Source organism: Sminthopsis crassicaudata, chromosome 2 (assembly GCF_048593235.1).
Source record: "Sminthopsis crassicaudata isolate SCR6 chromosome 2, ASM4859323v1, whole genome shotgun sequence".
NCBI lineage: Eukaryota > Metazoa > Chordata > Mammalia > Dasyuromorphia > Dasyuridae > Sminthopsis > Sminthopsis crassicaudata.
The window spans coordinates 566721738-566740292 of record NC_133618.1 but is presented as its reverse complement, the minus strand read 5'-3'; the positions used below and the strand labels follow the sequence as shown (position 1 = coordinate 566740292).

Sequence of the window (18555 nt, the reverse complement as noted above, 5' to 3'; positions counted from 1 at the left end):
TATTCAGCTTGCAGCAATGTTGTGAAGAATATTCTTTAAACAGAGTACACAAGAACTCTTCTTGTTATTTTTGTGAACTGGTGGGTCAGAGGTACCCTGAATTACCAGAGGAGTATAAGCCCTGGCCAGCTTCCCCATCTGGAATGTTCTAGGCAGTAGAGTGGAGTACCTGCTTTGCTAGGTATGTGCCTGGCACATAGTAGGTATTTAATATTTGTGGGTTCACTTAGGGAAGTAGGCTTTCCCCTTGGTGATAAATTCTCTGGCCAAGGCAATCCATGATTACTGGGAGGGGCAATAACTCCAATTTTTGCTCAGGGTGGTGGCCACGACACAGATGCAAGCAGCTGATGCCCGCAAATCCTTCCCATGCTTTGATGAGCCAGCCATGAAGGCCACCTTCGACATCACCCTGATCCACCCCTCTGACCACAAAGCCCTCTCTAACATGCCTATAATATGTAAGTAAGCCAAAATGGCGCTCACATTATTCTTCCATCCAGTTTGTGGAAGGGGAAGGGCTAGAGTCAGGGGAAGGAAGACATGCTGACTATGGGTTCAATGGTGCCCCCAAAAGAGGAGCAAACTTGGAGTTTGGGAAGGAAAAGGCCTGGAGAGAGGGCAGTCACAGCAGTAGCATCCTGGGAGGCAGCTAGTCACCTGGGGCAATGCTCCATTCTCCCCATGCTAGTTACAGATTCTGGGACAGTGATAATTCTCAAGAAGGGTTGGTGTTGGAGGAGTTGGGAACTATTAGAGGCAGAGACAGATACAGGCTCCTATTGACCTTCTCATTTGTGTTCAGCTACTGAAACAATAGAAAATGATTGGAACATCACTCGTTTTAACACCACCCCGAAGATGTCCACTTATCTCTTGGCGTATATTGTCAGCCAGTTTGATGCAGTGCAGAAAATGGAAGACAATTTACTGGTATAACATTCAAGATCTGGTCTGGGGCAGTTTTCTGAATTAGGCTCTTCTCCAATGTTCACAACGGTCCCTTCCAGCCTCCCTACTCTACCATTCCCCTTTCCCCATTTCCCTAGTGGTTCAGGGAATATGAGGGGACAAGGAAGGGGCAAGGTCTTTAAACCAACTTTGGAAGTTTCCTACTCTTGATGAGGTCCAGAAGAGTAAAGTTTTTAAGGTGGCACAGTAAGATCTGGACTAAAATTCAAGTCTGGTCATTTCTAGCCCAATATTAATGACTGCATCTCAAACCCAAGTTCAGAACATAAGGCAAGAGGCTGCTGGGAAAGAGCAGAGATAGAAGGAAGTGGGTGTGCTAAAATGTTACCCATTCTATGTTCTTGTCAACACTCAGGCTTTATGCCCTTCTTTCCAGCACCCCAGAGCTCCCCATATCCACTCCCCCTATCCACTTAGCTGTTTCTGCCCTCTGCTGCCTTATCCCCTCAGGCCCTTGGAAGTCTTCTCAGGGCCAGAGTAGCCCTCCACTGCCTCCTGGCCTCTGGAAAAAGAGAAAAAATTCAGAGGTTTGACTGAAAACGGCATAGATAAACGACAATTTATTAAAAGATACTGACCCTATTCCTCTCCTGGTTCTGGTGGTGGTCTGGGTGGTTTTGTTTTTCATTCTTCAGATGGGTCTCTTGCTTTTACAGATCAGAATCTGGGCCCGTCCCAAAGCGATTGAGGCAGGACATGGAGACTATTCTTTGAACGTCACAGGTCCCATCCTGAAATTTTTTGAGAATCATTATGACACATCCTATCCATTGCCCAAGTCTGGTGAGTAGGGCTAGATTTGCAGCAGCAAGTGTCTTCCTGGGGCCTGAGCCTCCCTTTGGACTAGATATGGGGCTTAATTGGAGAGGGGCAGCTTCACTCAGTGGGCGCCTTTCTTCTTCAGATCAGATAGCCCTGCCAGACTTCAATGCTGGAGCCATGGAGAACTGGGGCTTGGTGACCTACCGGGAAAGCGCTCTGCTCTATGATCCTTTAACTTCCTCCATTGGCAACAAGGACCGGGTGGTTACAGTGATTGCCCATGAGCTCGCCCACCAGGTACCACATTCTGCCATAGTCCCTATGTGTCACTTTTTACCTGATGGACTATTCCTATGTTGGATGTATGTGCATGAATGCATCTCTGGGTGGGCCACCGGGAAAGGCAGCCATGACTGTAAATGGAGGTCTTAGAACTAGAAGAGTATCTTCATTTTATATATAATGAATTTGAGGACCATAGAGGATTTGCCCAAGATCATGCAGTTGATAACTGTCAGCCACGATTTGTAGTCTTTTTGACTTCAAATCCAGTGGATGAAAGGTCAGAGGATAGAGATCACAAATCCCTAAATACCTTTTACTTCTTAAGTGGTTTGGCAACCTGGTCACTGTGAAATGGTGGAATGACCTGTGGCTGAATGAAGGCTTTGCTTCCTATGTGGAGTACCTGGGAGCCGACTATGCTGAGCCTTCCTGGAACTTGGTGAGTGGACTTGTATGTACGTTAAGATTCTCCTGCATCGAGGGCTCTGTCCTCCAATGGCTAAAGCCAAAAGAGCAGCTGAGTCTCCTACCCCAAGAATCCAATTCAAGCAAATGAGTACCTAATTTGTGGGAGTGGGAGGAAGAGTAGGGAGAAAATAAACACAATCTGCTTTCAAAGAATTTACATTCTACTGTGTGGGAAATAGAGAATGGATGTTATGATTTCCCTTACTGTGGTTTCAGTATTATTTTGGGAGCTACAAATGACTTGTAAAGACCAGTAGATGACACAGATTTTATGACCAAATTCTTAGCCTAAATTTTACATAAGTACTGTAAACACTCCATAAAAGAAAAGGAAAAAAAATTCAGATTTCTGGGTACAAAAGGGAGGACTAAAATTTTTCATACAGATTTCCAGATTGTGTTGGTATCAGAAGTATAAACCTCTGATCCTTAGATGTGGAAGGGATAACTATATACACAAAGTAAATACCGCATAATATGGTGGGAGAGGTGTAGGGTCTAGGGGTGGGCTGTAACAACTTGTAACTCCCAACAAGGGAAAATCAACCCCGACTGGTAGACATTTAATGAAATGGGCTAAAAAGACAGTTCTGCTGAGAACTTAACTCAATCATGAGATCAGCAGCTTCTCACAATCTGAACAAGGGAAATCTAACTTCATCCTGACCTGTCTGCCTAGTAAATTGTAATGGAGGGGTTCTTCCCACAGGCAAAGACTCGGACTATATTCTGTTTAATCTCTAAACAGAAATGAGATTTTCCAGTGGGATGGAGTTCTGACCCAAATTAGTTAACTCCCAATCTAACATGTGCCTTGAGGGCTGGGTGCAATCTCATCTCATAGAGACTAACTTGTCTTTTTCATGAGTTGGGGCTTAATAGAAGAAAAAAAAAATTATCACATATTAGTAATTAGTAATTGTATATTTAGTATAATATTAATTTCTCCCAGACCCAGATTGTGAGGGGCTTTAAATGTAATCTTTGTATTTTACCTTAGAAGTAATGGGTTCAAGCTTCTAAAGCAGAAGAGAGCTGTGCTTTAGTAGGAAACATCTGACAGACCTAGAACCAGTTAATGAATTTAGGAAGTGTGTGGGATTGAAAGGGGGAATAGGCAGGACTCTCTCCTGGTTCAGCTCTGACGGATTGGTTGGGGCTCATTCTGGCTTGCAGAAAGACATCATAGTGCAGAATGAAGTGTACCGAGTGATGGCCATCGATGCTCTGGGCTCTTCCCATCCACTGTCCTCTCCTGCTAATGAAATCAACACCCCAGCCCAGATCAGTGAGGTCTTTGATGCTATCAGCTACAGCAAGGTAAGGCCTCCTGCCTGGGAGCCCATAGCACCAGCCTACTCTGCTGGAAGGCAGGCATGGAGTTGTTTTGGCCCCTTCATCATATCCCTGTTGTCTTCCCCAATATTAACCACTGAGGCCAGTCCCTTCATTCTGTTGAGAAAACTGAAGGTTGGAGTTATTTGATGACTTTGCCCAAGGTCACCCAACTAATACTTTGAATTTTGGGCCCGGGTCCTCTGTAGTCCCATGATTGGTCACAGATCTGGAAGAAAAAAAGGACCTCAGAGACCACGTTGCTTCTCAGAAATGATCCTATCTCAGCCCCAGAGGGCTCAGTTAGCCCATGGCAAGTCCTGTATCTGCTTTGCCCCCTTCCTTAGGAGCTCCTTAGCCCTGGAGAGCTCTTGGATCGCTAGACCCAGCTTGTCAGTCTGCCAGACAGCCCCCCCCCCCCCCCCTTTACTTGCTGGCATAAAGTCTTCCAGAAACTTTCCATTCCCTAACTATTTTTGAGGGCTCATCTTTCATCTTCCCTAGGGAGCCTCAGTTCTTCGGATGTTGTCCAGTTTCCTTACAGAGGACCTCTTCAAAAAGGGCTTGGCAGTGAGTATTTTACTACAACCCTCATTTGACAGGCAGGAAGGCTGAAATTGAAAGATTGCATAAAGTACTGATTTGGCTGTCCTGAAGGAACCTTGATTCGGACTCCTAGGTGTCTCTAGAAGCCTTGGCCAATAGTACAGTTTGGGATAATTGGGAAACTTTGGCACTTGGAAACTTGGTAGGGATTTTTCCTTTCAAATCTAAGGCCCTTGCCTTCATGAGATAGGGGTGGGGAGGTAGAGGGTGGGGAATGGAGAATGAGAAGGTCACCTACTCCAATTGTCTCATTTTATAGTTGATTAAAACTGAGTAAGGTCTAGAGAGATAAAATTGCTAACCAAAGTAATAGAGCTCCTGTCTTGCAACTCTGTCTAACTGATTATCTTTCCACAGTCATATCTGCATGCCTTTTCTTACAATAATACAGTCTACCAGGATCTATGGGATCATCTCCAAAAAGTGAGTAAACAGCGTATGCCCTTATGAGAAAGTTTCACCCCCCGAGTAGAGATGCCATATAATAAGCATTGCTCAGAATCACTGAGCTACAGGGTCCCTTAGAGGTTTTATCCATTCCTTTGTTTCTAAGGTGAGGACATTTGGGGTCCAGAAAGATGAAGTGTCTTGTTCTGGGTCATCTGGCTAGTTGTTATTATTAGCAGGGCCACACTAAGACTCCACTCTCCCTGACTTCACATCCTATTGAGTGTCTGTTGTACCAAGCTTCCTTTCACAAGCCTGCTAGGCTAGGCTGTTGGGCCTCCATGCTGGCTTCCCCATTCCCCTACCGGCAGTATAGCTAAGTTATAGATTCTCAGCATGCCCAAGAGTCCATTTAATCTACGTGTCTGTGTCTGAGTATGGGGATAGGTGACAGCTCATTGTCAAAGAAGAGAAACATTGGCCCGCTAGGGATTAAGAACAGGACTGCTGTTTTCTAGTTGTAGTTTTTGAAGGAAATAAAAGACTAATGGAAGATAAGGCAGAGATATTCCCATTTGTAGTCAAGGGTGTTTTGCAGGAGAGAGGAGTAGGGTCTGTGAGGGAGAAAGTGAGAGAAATGGAAACAATCTGTCCCACAAAATGGGCCCACACTTTGATCACTTTGGATCATTAACAGTGGCTAAGCACTGGGGGCTCTTGAACTCACATTCTGAGAGGAGACATGACAAACATACAAAACATAAGCAGGATAAATTGGAGAAAATTTAATAAAAGAATTATACAAGCTAAGGCTTTATTTGGAATTGGGAGACATCCTAGAGTTCATCTTGTTTAGCCCTTCCTTTTTCAGATGGTGATTTGTCATAGGTGACATAAGCAACAAAATGGGCCAGAAAATTTGTGTTCTCATTCTCTTTCCATTGTACTACACTGCCTCTGGGGGATCTGGAGGAAGTTCAGTCTTCTGAGTCTATTTAGTCCATCAACATTCTTGTGCACTTTGCCCATAGAAGATCTTGGAATAAGAATGTGATAGCCTCAAAATTGTACTTGCTGGACAAACAGATGTTATTGATACAAAAGCTAGAAATTTTGGGGTGGAAGAGTAAGAGACTGCAGCCCTCTTGCCTGCTTCAATCCTCTCCTTTCTGCCAGGCTGTGGTTTCCTTTCTCTTCAAGCTATATACAGTTTGGTATTTAAAGAGGAACAGTGTGAAACCAAGGAAGGGAAAGGAGGGAAGTCAAGGTTTACTCTGCCCAGAGATGATTTCGACCAATACTGAGTCACAGTGGAACTGTCTCTGAGAAGTGGGATCATTTGATGTCTCAGATCTGAAAGGACTTTTCCATCAATTTTCATTTCCATATAGGCTGTGGACAATCAGAATGTAGTGAAATTGCCTGCCTCTGTACAAACTATTATGGATCGGTGGATCCTGCAGATGGGCTTCCCTGTGCTGAAACTGGAAACATCGACTGGTGTACTCTCCCAGCAACACTTCCTGCTAGACCCCACCTCCAATGTCACTCGTCCCTCCCAATTCAAGTGAGTTTGCAGTGAATCCAGGCTGTAATTGGAAGGACATTTGAAGTGGAAAGACCCCACCATTCAATTCTCAGTAACCAAATCCCTCTCTGAAACCTATTTCCTGAAATTCTCTGTCCCAAACAATGAACCCCTTAACTTTCTCTCCAACCTCCCAGGAGGTGATTCTACTAGAATCTACCTGCTATCAATATCTACTGAGACTAATGAAAGTGTCACTGCCTGGCAGCTTCTTGTTCATACTGTCCCTAGCCATGCCCTAGGGAAGAAGAGGTCCCCCACAGCCCAGGAGGAGCCCACCAGTCAAGGTGGTACTTTAAGCTTTCCCTCTAGGCCACATAGGCACCTGAGGTTGAGAGGGAAAACATTGTGCTGGAGCATCTCCCTCCGTGTTTCAGATCTATGTTCCTTGAGATGAGGGAATGAGTACTCAAAAGAACACAGGGAGGAGGACCTACTGACCTACCTGTCTTTCTCATTATAGTTACATGTGGATAGCTCCTGTCTCTTCACTTACAAAGGATGGAAAAAGGCACGATGAATGGCTTAATGGCAGCAAGTCAGGTATTCCTCCTTTGCTCTTGGGTGGGTGCAGAGGATATTTTCTTTATCTTTATTCCCAGGCTGCCCATTGATTCTAGTCCAGCAAGGACCTTTCCTCCATCCCAATTTCTCCAATTTCTTGAGTGAAAATAATCTGATTTCTATGCATTGTAGAGGCCTATTTCCCTCCATTTATAAGCAGAGTTTAGATTAAAGTAACATGTAAAGAACTACATGGTTCCAATGTTCCATTATCTTCAGGCTTGTAAAAATAGGTAGTACAAATATTACCCAGATTATCCAGAAGAAGAAATCAAAATCAAAGAAAATAGGGATAGAAGTGGAAGACAGTGGTCTGAGCTGCCTCTCAAAAATATCTGTTAGGAATTTGATTCATTTTACTGCCTCCCCTACCCCATCTATGGGTAAAATGGTTTTGGAGATGCTTTGTCTTGAACCCTCAGTATGCTTAAGAATCTGCTCATTCTGAGTGAACATATAGGTTAAGTAGGTTGTATGAATATGTGTGTATATGTGTTTGAGTTAGGGTTGCAGGTTACTTTGAAGAACCAAAACTTAATCAAGTGATTCTCATGCCAGACTTCTGCCTTGCACCCCCAAAATCTTTTTTTCTCTTCAGACACTTTTAACAACTTTATCGTGTCTGGTGATAATTGGATCCTCTTGAACCTCAATGTGACCGGCTATTACCTCGTGAATTATGATGCTGGAAATTGGAAGAGGCTTCAAGATCAATTACAAGCCAATCTTTCTGTAAGTGTTTGAAACCCTACCTCTATTCTGAGAAATCAGAGAGGGAAATCAATGGATTTATTTTTCTGAAAGTTTAAACTCATACCCTGCCTATAATTTAGGTAACTCATGGGGAAACTTGGGATAATGTTGAGGGTCTTTCATGCCTTAAATTTTCTTGATATTTACATTCTCACATAAATCCTGGTGATATTTTATTTCCTTCCCTTTAGGTCATTCCAGTACTCAATAGGGCTCAGATCATCCATGATGGCTTTAACCTAGCCAGGTGAGCATGCCATCCAAGGGAACACCCCAATGGACCATCTAAACTTAGAATAGGAAGCAGGGATAGAAAGAAAGAGTCTTGGATCAAGAGACAAAAAGCATAGTCTTTTCCATTAACTAGCCAGGTGATTTTGGGGTAAGTCACTTAATGTCTCTGTTCCTTAGTTTTCTTCTTCCAAATGTGAGAGGAATACAAGTAGATGATCTTTAAGGTCTTTTTGAAGCTCTAATAGGTCTGATGTTCTTGGCTTGAAGCAAAAAAAGAACTAGACCCACATCTGAAAGATCCAAGTTTGGGTTTGAACTCTGACTCATGATGACAATGGGTAAAACATTTAATGTCTTTAATGCTCAATTTCTTTATTTGTAAAATGGAGATAGCATTTGCCTTGTCTTCCTGACAGGTTTGTTAATGGAAAAAATGTTTTAAACTTTTAAATCCCCCTATAGAGATGAGTTTAGGAAAGGGAGAGTAAAGAAAACTTTGCTTGAAAGCTAGCACAGCTAGAATGGAGAGAGGAACTTTTCATTTGGCTGGAAACACTGAGGTTCTATGTTTATGTTTAGGGCCAAACATGTCAATATAACACTAGCTCTGGAAAATACACTCTTTTTGGAAAAGGAAGTGGAATACTTGCCCTGGCAGGCTGCCCTCAGCAGTCTTAGTTACTTCAAACTCATGTTTGATCGAACAGACGTGAACACCCATATGAAGGTAAGAAGAATTGAGGGGCCAGTTAAGAGGATGGTGGATCTGAGCTGGGGTAGATTAGACTGTGGGGAAAGCAAATCTATCCATATGATATGAATTTTAAGGATAGTTGGACAGCTCCTGGGTCTATTACATCATCCACCCTCATTGCCTGAAAATCTTGGGCTTCCTTTCTTTGGTTTAAATTTTTGTCTTCTTATAACAGAAACATTCTATTTATGTGTGATACTTTAAATAAGGGAGGGGGCAGAACATGAGGTCCCTAGATAGTTGATATGAAGGAAGTGAGAACCATAGGAAGAGGAAGAAAATAGGACAAAGTAGGCCAACCTACTTTGCAAACTTTGCAGCTCTTTGTAATTCTCCAGGCCTTAAGAACTTCTGAATTCATTGTTGCACATATGGGCTAAGAGAAAAGCAAAGCAGAACATTTATTTTTCTGAGTGTTTTCAGAGAGGGACCCTCTATGGACACTATGGTCTTTGGGGCTAAGCAGAGAATAACTAGCAAGTTGACATCTGGAATAAACCTCACAAATATGTTCAATGAGGCATTAAGGGTATTTTCAAGTAAATATTTAAAGACAAATTCAATTGAGGAGGTAAAGGAGAAAGGTCTCAGGACCCCACAGAGGGAAACCCTAGAACAGTGTGAGACTACCAGTGGAGAGATGGAGCTATAGAGAAAAAGTAGGAAATAGGATATGCACATGAGCTAGGGAATATTTCACTTTGAATAGGAAGCTAACTGGTAACTTAGCTATTGTTAATTCTTAGTGTGAGGAAATGTGATGTTAACCCCCACCTTTGGGGTTGGAAACATCTTGTCCATACTATCTATGTGTTCTTAGAAATGGTTAATTAGTGTATTAGTGTCCCATAAGCATCTGCCTAAAACTAAATTAAAGATGGTGTGCAGTTCAAGACCTACATAATCAGCAGAGAATTTTCAAACTCTGAATTTACCAGCCAAAATAAACCAAGCTAAATTAGGTTCTAAAAGCTTAGTAATGAAGTAATAAAATAATGAGGTAAAAGCTGCCCCTCTTTAGTTCCAATGTGAGGTCTAAGGCTCTTGGAAGAGGAAGAAAGTATAGGGTGCTCAATAAAAGGAGGGTTAGACATGAAGTCTAGACATCTTCTGGATGCTTGTTTGTTGTATTTTGCTGTTTAGAATCAGGAAGATTAAATCGCAAAATGAAAAATGTTTTGAAAAGTCTTATTCTTTCCAAACAGGCTTATATGTATAAACAGGTTACTCCATTATTTAATCATTTCAAGATGCTCACCGGTAATTGGACTCAACGTCCTCTCACACTGATGGATCAGTGAGTATAAACATGGAAAATGTGGGCTGGAGATGTGCAGTGCAGGGAGGAGTCCTAGATCAAAAATGAGGGGACTCATTTCAGGGCCCTTAATCTTTGTTCTCAGATACTTTCTGGGAACATTAAAAAAAAAAACAATTTTTAAATGACTTTTTAATAGTATTTTATTTTTCCAAAGACATTCAAAGATAATTTTCAACATTCACCTTTATAAAACCATGTGTTAGACAATTTTCTTCCTCTCTTCTCTCTTCTTCTTCCCATGATGCAAGCAATCTGATATGGGTTAAACATTTCCATATTTGTCATACTGCACAAGAAAAATCAGATCAAAAAGGGAAAAAGACCAAAGTAAACAAACAATCACAACAAAAATTTAGTCACTATAGTTCTCTGAATATGGATGGTACTTTCCATCCCAAGTCTACTGGAATTGCCTTGAATCACCTCATGACATAATCTTGTTGTTCTGCATGCAATGTTCTCTTGGTTCTGCTCACTTCATTTAGCATCAGTTCATGTAAGTCTTTCCAGGTTTTTCTGAAATCAGCCATTACATTTGTATACCAAAACTTGTGCGACTGATGGGCACCCCACCTCAATGAGAACATGTCTTTTGTTCCTAACAACTACATTGGAATTGGGCCAGTGTCATGGGTGCTAAAAATTATTTTCATCTTTTAAAATAGTTTGCTCTACTGTAAACTATTATATATATATATATATATAACATACCAGATAAGAGTCAATATGGCTAGAAGGATGACCTAGAATCTAGGAAGATTCATATTCTACCTCTGATATATACTGTAGGTTGAGATTAGGAGCAAGATGATGAACTTCTTTTTTTTTTTTTTTTTTAAAATTTACAAGTTTTTTTGCATGGGTAGTTTTTTAGCATTAACCCTTGCAAAACCTTCTGTTCCAACTTTTCCCCTTCTTCCCTCCACCCCCTCCCCCAGATGGCAGGTAGACCAATACATGTGAAATATGTTAAAATATATGTTAAATACAATATATGTATACATAGATGATGAACTTCTTAATGCCTCCAAAAATGAAGCTTGCATACAGACAAGGGAGCTTGAACCTGATTAAAATGTAATTGGGAAATGTTTAACACAATAAATATAAATGAAAATACAATGAAACTTAGATAATATTCATTTGTGACTTTCTAAATCCTAGCCAGCAGGGATCAATTTCCATTTGGGTTTAACATGGCAGGTAGGCAGGTAGGCAACTCGGCGAGAAGGCAGTTGTTCTGCAACCTGAGAGTAGCCTAAACCAGTAAAATAACAATCCCTATCCCTCTATGTTGGGCACTATGCTTGTTTCTGGGGATACAGATACTAGTCAGTTAATTAGTTGTGTGTTCTATGTGCTAGTCACTGTGCTAAGCACTAATACAAAAAAAAGACCTGTGTGTGTACCCTCAAATTTATAGCACTATAAATACAGTAGATAGTTTAAAAGTCTGATCTCTTCCGATTATTTTATAACTTCCACCATGGGGGTCTTATTAGTTATCACTAAGGCTGTTTTTGGAGGATTGGGAGGTGAGTTGCTGGGCAAAGGAGATAAAAGAACAGAATATCTTGCTTCATTCTAGGCTTTTCTATTTTTAAAATACAATTGGTATTAGAGAAAGGTACAGATCCTGTTAGTGTTTGCACTGCAAGTGGGAAGAGTTGCTCTGGGGTCCTTATTTATCACAGAGGAACTCTCTCCAATCCCTCTCAATTCCCTATTTATTTGCCTACTGATACCCTGATTGCATCTTCTTCCTTGCGTAGGTACAATGAGATCAATGCTATTAGCACAGCCTGCTCTAATAATGTTGCTGAATGTGGGGAACTGGCCTCAAACCTCTTCAACCAATGGATGAAGGACCCCTCAAAAAATCCGTAAGTATTGGTAGAAAGTTCTGTTAAAGCTTCATGCTAAATAGTGCCAGGGCAAGGAAGATAGTGGGAGTACAACTGGGGGAAATACCTATCCTGTTCCTGTGTCCTCATCTAGAGGGATAAAAATCATGAATATTAGGACTGAAAAGGACTTAGGTCAATCCCTTAATTATATAGACAAGGAGAAAGATCAAGAGAGGGAAAATTTTTGAGGAGTCAAAAGCTAGGACTGGACACCATGACTGACTCCATGTCTAGTGATGCTTTCAGCTATTTCAGAGGTAACATTACCCCTCCCCCCCCAGTCTAGGAGCTTGAGAAGATTGCCCCACTTCCTCCTTTGCTAATCCCATCATTTGTCAGCTTCTTACCTTGCTATTTTGGTTCTAGGATCCATCCCAACCTGAGATCTACCATTTATTGCAATGCCATCGCTAGAGGTGGAGAAGAAGAGTGGGATTTTGCCTGGAAACAGTTCCAAAGTGCCACCCTGGTCACGGAGGCTGATAAGCTTCGTTCAGCGCTGGCCTGCAGCACAAATGTGTGGATCTTGGACAGGTGTGTAATGTGTGGTCATGTGTGAGAACAAATGTAAAGCAGCAGAAAGGGAATGCAATTTAGAGTTGGGGCCAATTTCTTCTCTTCTCCCTCTCTGCATGCATCTGACACAAGTGTCAGCACACACACACACACACACACACACACACACACACACACACACACATACACATACACACTCATATCATCCTTCTGTTCATAGCTGCACCATAAATGGCCCTCTGCTTATTCTGGGTGGCACCAAGGCATGGAAACCCTAGAGGATTGAGCTTTGAGACAATGTAGAATCCCCTGAATTCCTTAGCCTGCCCCAAAATGCAAATCACAGGCATTGAGGATTTTTCCAAAATGCTACTATGAGGGGCAGCTAGGGGGCGCAGTGGATAGAGCACCAGCCCTGAATTCAGGAGGACCCAAGTTCAAATCTGGTCTTAGACACTTAACACTTCCTAGCTGTGTGACCCTGGGCAAGTCACTTAACCCCAGCCTCAGAAAAACAAAACAAAACAAAAAATGCTACTATAATCCAAACTAGGCAGCTTCAACAAAATAAGTGAATTCAAAGAATCAAAAGAGGCAAAAATAAAAAACAATTAAAATGGTCTATGAAAAGAGTTACTCTCTGTTCTGGCAATCAGTGAACTGGTTCTCTTACTCATCCTGTGAATTTGACTTAGTTTTCCAATCTGTTAAATGAACTGTAAAGGAGGGGCAGCTTTCAAAGCCTTTAATTTAACTTTCCCATAGATGTACTTGACAGAAAATAAAAGAAATAGCAATTAAAATAATAGTGGCAAGTCATTTTACCAATTAGCATATGCCTAAAGTAAGTATGACATATAAGACCCTTCCATGAAGCTACTGTTTTCTGTTTTAGTTATCACAAAGCATTTCATAGAGTGACCATCTTGTTTCCTTGACTGTGATTCTGTATTTTTCTCTTTATCCCAACTAGCATATACATTCTGCTTAGACTGGTAAAGCTATTAAGAGGCACAAGCTTGGTTAGTCATCCTAAGTTCCTTATTTTGTTTTTTGATTTCCTTTTGTCCTATCTTGCTTCACTTTGAAACTAAAGGACAGAAACTAAAGAAAATTTCCCTGATGGCATGTGCAACTCCTTGAAGGATCATTCTCATGTAATGAAGCTCTGCCAAAATTATTTCCCTCCATAATATCTGATACCATTTGCCTTCTTTTAAAAAAGTTTATTGATATCTTTCTTCCTGCCATTTGTCACCATTATTTCTGAATATATCCCTCCCTCTTCCCTATTTAATAAACTATTACTTTCAACAAAGAAAAAGAATAAAACCAACCAACCCATCATTGTATATAGATTATCTTTTAAAGAGATCCAGCTCCTTCTCAGCTTCGATCATTTTCAATATATAGGGATTCCTAATAGTCTTAGTGCAGTTTTGAGCATTTAACAGAACTGTACTAAGACTTTTTGGAATACCTTGTATTACACTATAATCTATGGGCTATTCAAGGTATTTTCAAAATAATTTTAGTTATAGGAAATCTATATTCACCTTAGCTGATTTTAAAAATGAATTTCCTGGGGCAGCTAGGTGGTGCAGTGGATAGAGCACCAGCCTTGAATTCAGGAGGACCTGAGTTCAAATCTGGTCTCAGACACTTAACACTTCCTGGCTGTGTGACCCTGGGCAAGTCACTTAACCCCAGCCTCCAAAAAAATAAAAAAAAGAATTTCCTTCCTTACACTTTCCCTATGATGCTATGAAGTAGCATCTCCTCATAGCATACAATCAAAAGTTAGGAGGATATTTCTTAATATCTGCAACTTGCCAGTGTGATTATTTGCATCACCAATGCAGATGGCAGCTCCTCTTGAGACTTAATAGAATGTTTCAAAAAATTCCTGTGAATGAAAATTTTATGCCCTGTCTGCTGGAACTCTATCTTCCCAGAAATCAGCTGGAGTCAGGATCACTAAACGTCTTTATTCTTGATCTTTACTGTCCCCTCCAATGCCAGGTCATGTGCGAGAGTTCCATCACCCAAGTTTCTCCTACTCCTCCCACACAAGTCACTTCCCCCTCTTTGTCCCACCAATCAAGTCAGCACAGAACAGTTGGGGAGGGTCAACCTTCAAACAAGTTAATAGGGAACCGTCCAATTGGCAATTAGTCTCACGGGCTTCATTATCCAAGTGCATTGCTCAGTTCTAGCCCTTTACACCTGTCTGATATAGAGATAAGTCACTGATTTAGCTCAGTCTTTTAGCAAGAGAACAATGAGGCTACATGAAAAAATAAACAGGAAAGTACTTTGACTTTTGAGGAGAAATGCACTCTTGCAACTTTAGTTCTTATGGTTAATTTTTAATCCAATAAACCCATAGAAATTGGGAAGCTGCTGCCCTAGTTAGTCTTGACTTTTTCTGCCTAGGTACCTGGGTTACACTCTGAATTCCTCACTAATCCGGAAGCAGGATGCAACATCTACCATCACCAGCATTGCCAGCAATGTGGTTGGGCAAAACTTGGCCTGGAACTTTGTTCAAATCAACTGGAAGAAGCTATTCCTGGAGTGAGTCTGCTGGGGAAAGGACTTTAGGGAGGGATTATTTATTTTATTTAGCTTATGTATTTAAATTAATTTATTGATACTTAATATTAAATTTAGTTTAAAATGAATTAAAATAAATTTTAGCTATTATTAGTTTTTTCCTCAAAAAAAGCTTTCTTCAAACCCCAAATTATTTAATGCCCTTCCCTCTCTGGAGGGGCATGAGTTTGGGAAGCTGGAATAGTACTTGTGTTGATAAAGGCCTCAGCCAAACAACATAGATTTGAATTTGAAGTTAGCAGAGAACAGATTTGCTCCAAGGCAGTATTGCAGTGATTTTGACTACCAGATTACATAGATTTAGAACCCAAGAATTTGGGATTAAATGGAAGTTCCCCTGTTTCTTGCTAATGAGAGGTTCCTTTGACCTCATTTTATTGAAGAAATATGGGCCCTTTGACTTTTTTCTGACTTACTCTTCATCCTTCTGTATAGTTATGGTGGTGGTTCCTTCTCCTTCTCCAACCTGATCCAGGGTGTGACCCAGAGGTTTTCCACAGATTATGAACTGAAACAGGTAAGGCTTTATCTCAGTACTCTCATTTATGTCTGGGCAAATGCCACAATTACCTCATGTTCATGAGAAGGAAGTTTGGAAGAACTACCATGGTGGCAGAGAGGTTGCAGGATCCCCCTCCAAAATCTGATTGCCTCAGTAATAAGACTGATTCTTATTTTCTCAATAGATCATTGCGTGATCTCATTGGGCAATCATGTGTAATGGGAATAACATAAGTTTGGAAGTCCAGGACCTGCTTGACAATTGATCAAATTATTTCTCTTGGGCCATTAGTTTCCTTATCTATAAAATGAAAGAGTTGGACTAGATGGGTTTGGATAGCATAGAGGAAAATGGTGCTGAACTCAAGCTCAAAACTTAGCTCTGTCTCATACTACCGGTTCTAAACTTTGAGCCCATTCCCTATAAATTAAGGGGGTTGGATTAAAGTCTCTCTAGCTCTAAATCCAGTGATCTTGTTACCTGATTTCTCAGGTAAGGCCTTTCCCTTAAAGGACAAATTAGAGAGAGGTGTGTGTGTAGGAAGGGTGTATTGCAACTTAGATTTTCATTTACTGTCTCTGAAAAAGGTAAATCCTGAAAAAGATTTCAGGATCCCATGGGCAGATCGGCTTCCCCCTAAAATAGTGGCTTCCATTATTAGAAATGGAGCTAAACCAAAAGGAAAATGGGATTAATTTTCTCTATCCTCTGCAGCTTGAACGATTCAAAGAGGAAAACATGGATATCGGCTTTGGTTCAGGAACCCGGGCCCTGGAGCAGGCTCTGGAGAAGACAAAGGCCAATATTAAATGGGTGAATGAGAACAAGGCTATTGTGCTAGACTGGTTTAAAACTCATAGTAAGTAGGTTCTAATTTGTGATGGTAGTATCAGCATTCCGGTCTGTCTCTCTTGAAGGCCTGAGCCCAGCCAAAAGGGATGAAGGACAGACCATTCTACAAAAACATTATGTGCTCCCCTGCTTTTCCTCATGCCAGGCCCACTTTGGCATTGACAAAATTTGAAAAGCCTACATCCTGGGTGACATCATGGACCATCTTACCAGGGAGGCATTGACCCAGGCTAATCTCAGGGAACCCATGTCTCATGGGCTGAACAACTCGGATAGGAAGTGGAACCTTCCCTTTTCCTTCCCCCTCAACCTTGAAAGTCCCGACATCTGAGAAATCATTGGGGAAAGTATCTGTATATTTTTTTCTAAGGGAAAATGTAAATAAATGATTTCTAGATGAGTTTCCTAGTCTGGTTTATTATTTTTAAAAATAATATGAAAAGCTGCACTGACATTCTGGGAATAGGGGAGAAAGGGAGGGAGACAGTATAAGGAGACCCCTTCAGCTCTTCTATGGCCCTTTCCTCCAATATCTTGGAATCTGGATCTAGAAACTTGCAGGAGTAGTTACTGACTAGGAGTTCCAGATGCCAGAGAATCTGCATGATGGAAGGTTACTCCTTTTAGAAGATTGTGGGAAGCCTATGCCCACATCTTATTAATGTAGGTGGTCTCTATCAATCTACTGTTTAATCAGCTTCTCCATTGTAGGAGGAAGGGTTAGGATGGAGATGATGGGAAACTGGGGGAAGAGGGAAGAAAGAACACAACTACCACTGGGAGCTAATTTATTGGGTCCCCAGAATTTCACATTCCCAGTTTATTGGGAACATAGCCCCATGTATATATATACCACAAGGTACCACCAGTGTAAGCAATTCTGTAGGAGCTCAGAAAATTTGTGTTAAATGATTAATTGAATGAAAAGTCATAAAATTATCTTATTAATAGATTTATTATGAACAAACATCCACAAACAAGAACAGCTCTATACAAATAAGGACAGGGAAAAAGTGTGTATGAAACTCCAAATCTGTTATGTGCATTCTATTTTCTTTTTAATGTATATTATTAAACATGGTAGTAATAAAACTGCTTATCTGTGTAGCCCTTTTAGGCCTTACATATTTTCCAGGTAAGAGAAATTCTTCTTAGGAACTGGACAGCGATAGGATGATAAGAGTTGAGAGATAATAAGTATAGGCTGTTTGTATAGCCTTAGTCAAGTTAGTTGACTTCAAGTGTCCTCATTTGTAAAATAGAGAGATTAGGGAAGTATGAAAATCAAAGAAGACCTTTTTTGTGAAAGTACTTTCTAAGCCTTTTAGGTGGAACAGGAATTTGGAAACTCTGTATTTGGTATTCCTACTCTGAGAACTCTGCCCACTGATTTGGACAGGCAATTTTTTCCTAGATTGAGACCCAGAAAGGATCTCAAAACTCATCTATTCCCCAGTTTCTTCCATATGGGATCATTAATTGAAAGTGGAGGTTGCAAAATTGTGGTTTTTATCAGTAAATATTATTTTTATATAAGACAGAATTATGTAAAAATTTCTAATGCTGCCTTCCTAATCCTTACTTGTGGCTCTGGCACTAGGAGTTGTGAAGAAAGAGATGAGTTCAACCTGAATCCTGTGAGCCGAAGTCTCCCCGGCATCCTTCCACACATTAAAATGACCTTGAGCAACTGAAGGGGCGGAGTGGGAGTGGGAATGGGGTGAATGGAAGAACAGGGCAGGTTTAGCACTGAAGAGAGTGGTTCAAAGCTGTGTGGTCCCAAATTAAAAAACCTTCCTGGATCTCTTCCTGACTAAACCTGGCCCCAACTCCTTCCTGGGTAGGCAACTTTCCTGGTGCCAACCCCCAGTGGCCTATGGCTCTCACTTTGTCCTTCCCAGCACTTCCCCAGGCCCTGAAGTCTGGATCTCCCCCTCAGCTTTGGGGGAAGGGATTTCTAATCTTCAACTCCAGTAAGAAGCTTTGAATTTGTCTAGGGGAACCTAAAAATTCCTGACTTGGGGCCTGTATCTAAAATCCCTGGTGCTTTTTATTAAGGATGAGAATTTCTTTATCTGTCCCTAATATTTTTATCTTCACAATCTGGTATGACTTTTTCTAAGGATAGGAATT

General features: G+C 41.1%; 1 protein-coding gene across 3 annotated transcripts in view; it reads left to right on the top strand.

Moving 5' to 3' along the window:
- ANPEP (alanyl aminopeptidase, membrane) overlaps nt 1-16822 on the top strand; it is a 36969-nt gene extending 20147 nt beyond the window's left edge. For all 3 annotated transcript variants that reach the window (XM_074295153.1, XM_074295151.1, XM_074295152.1), the window contains exons 3-21: nt 319-461; nt 806-933; nt 1629-1755; nt 1877-2031; nt 2345-2458; nt 3664-3807; nt 4327-4392; nt 4786-4851; nt 6207-6382; nt 6867-6946; nt 7566-7699; nt 7912-7967; nt 8534-8681; nt 9914-10005; nt 11802-11912; nt 12303-12470; nt 14889-15029; nt 15504-15585; nt 16285-16822. In XM_074295153.1, coding sequence (XP_074151254.1) covers nt 319-461; nt 806-933; nt 1629-1755; nt 1877-2031; nt 2345-2458; nt 3664-3807; nt 4327-4392; nt 4786-4851; nt 6207-6382; nt 6867-6946; nt 7566-7699; nt 7912-7967; nt 8534-8681; nt 9914-10005; nt 11802-11912; nt 12303-12470; nt 14889-15029; nt 15504-15585; nt 16285-16437 — 2284 coding nt within the window. In that variant the 3' untranslated portion in view covers nt 16438-16822. The remainder of the gene's footprint in view (nt 1-318; nt 462-805; nt 934-1628; nt 1756-1876; nt 2032-2344; nt 2459-3663; nt 3808-4326; nt 4393-4785; nt 4852-6206; nt 6383-6866; nt 6947-7565; nt 7700-7911; nt 7968-8533; nt 8682-9913; nt 10006-11801; nt 11913-12302; nt 12471-14888; nt 15030-15503; nt 15586-16284) is intronic.
- The last annotated feature ends 1733 nt before the right edge of the window (nt 16823-18555 follow it).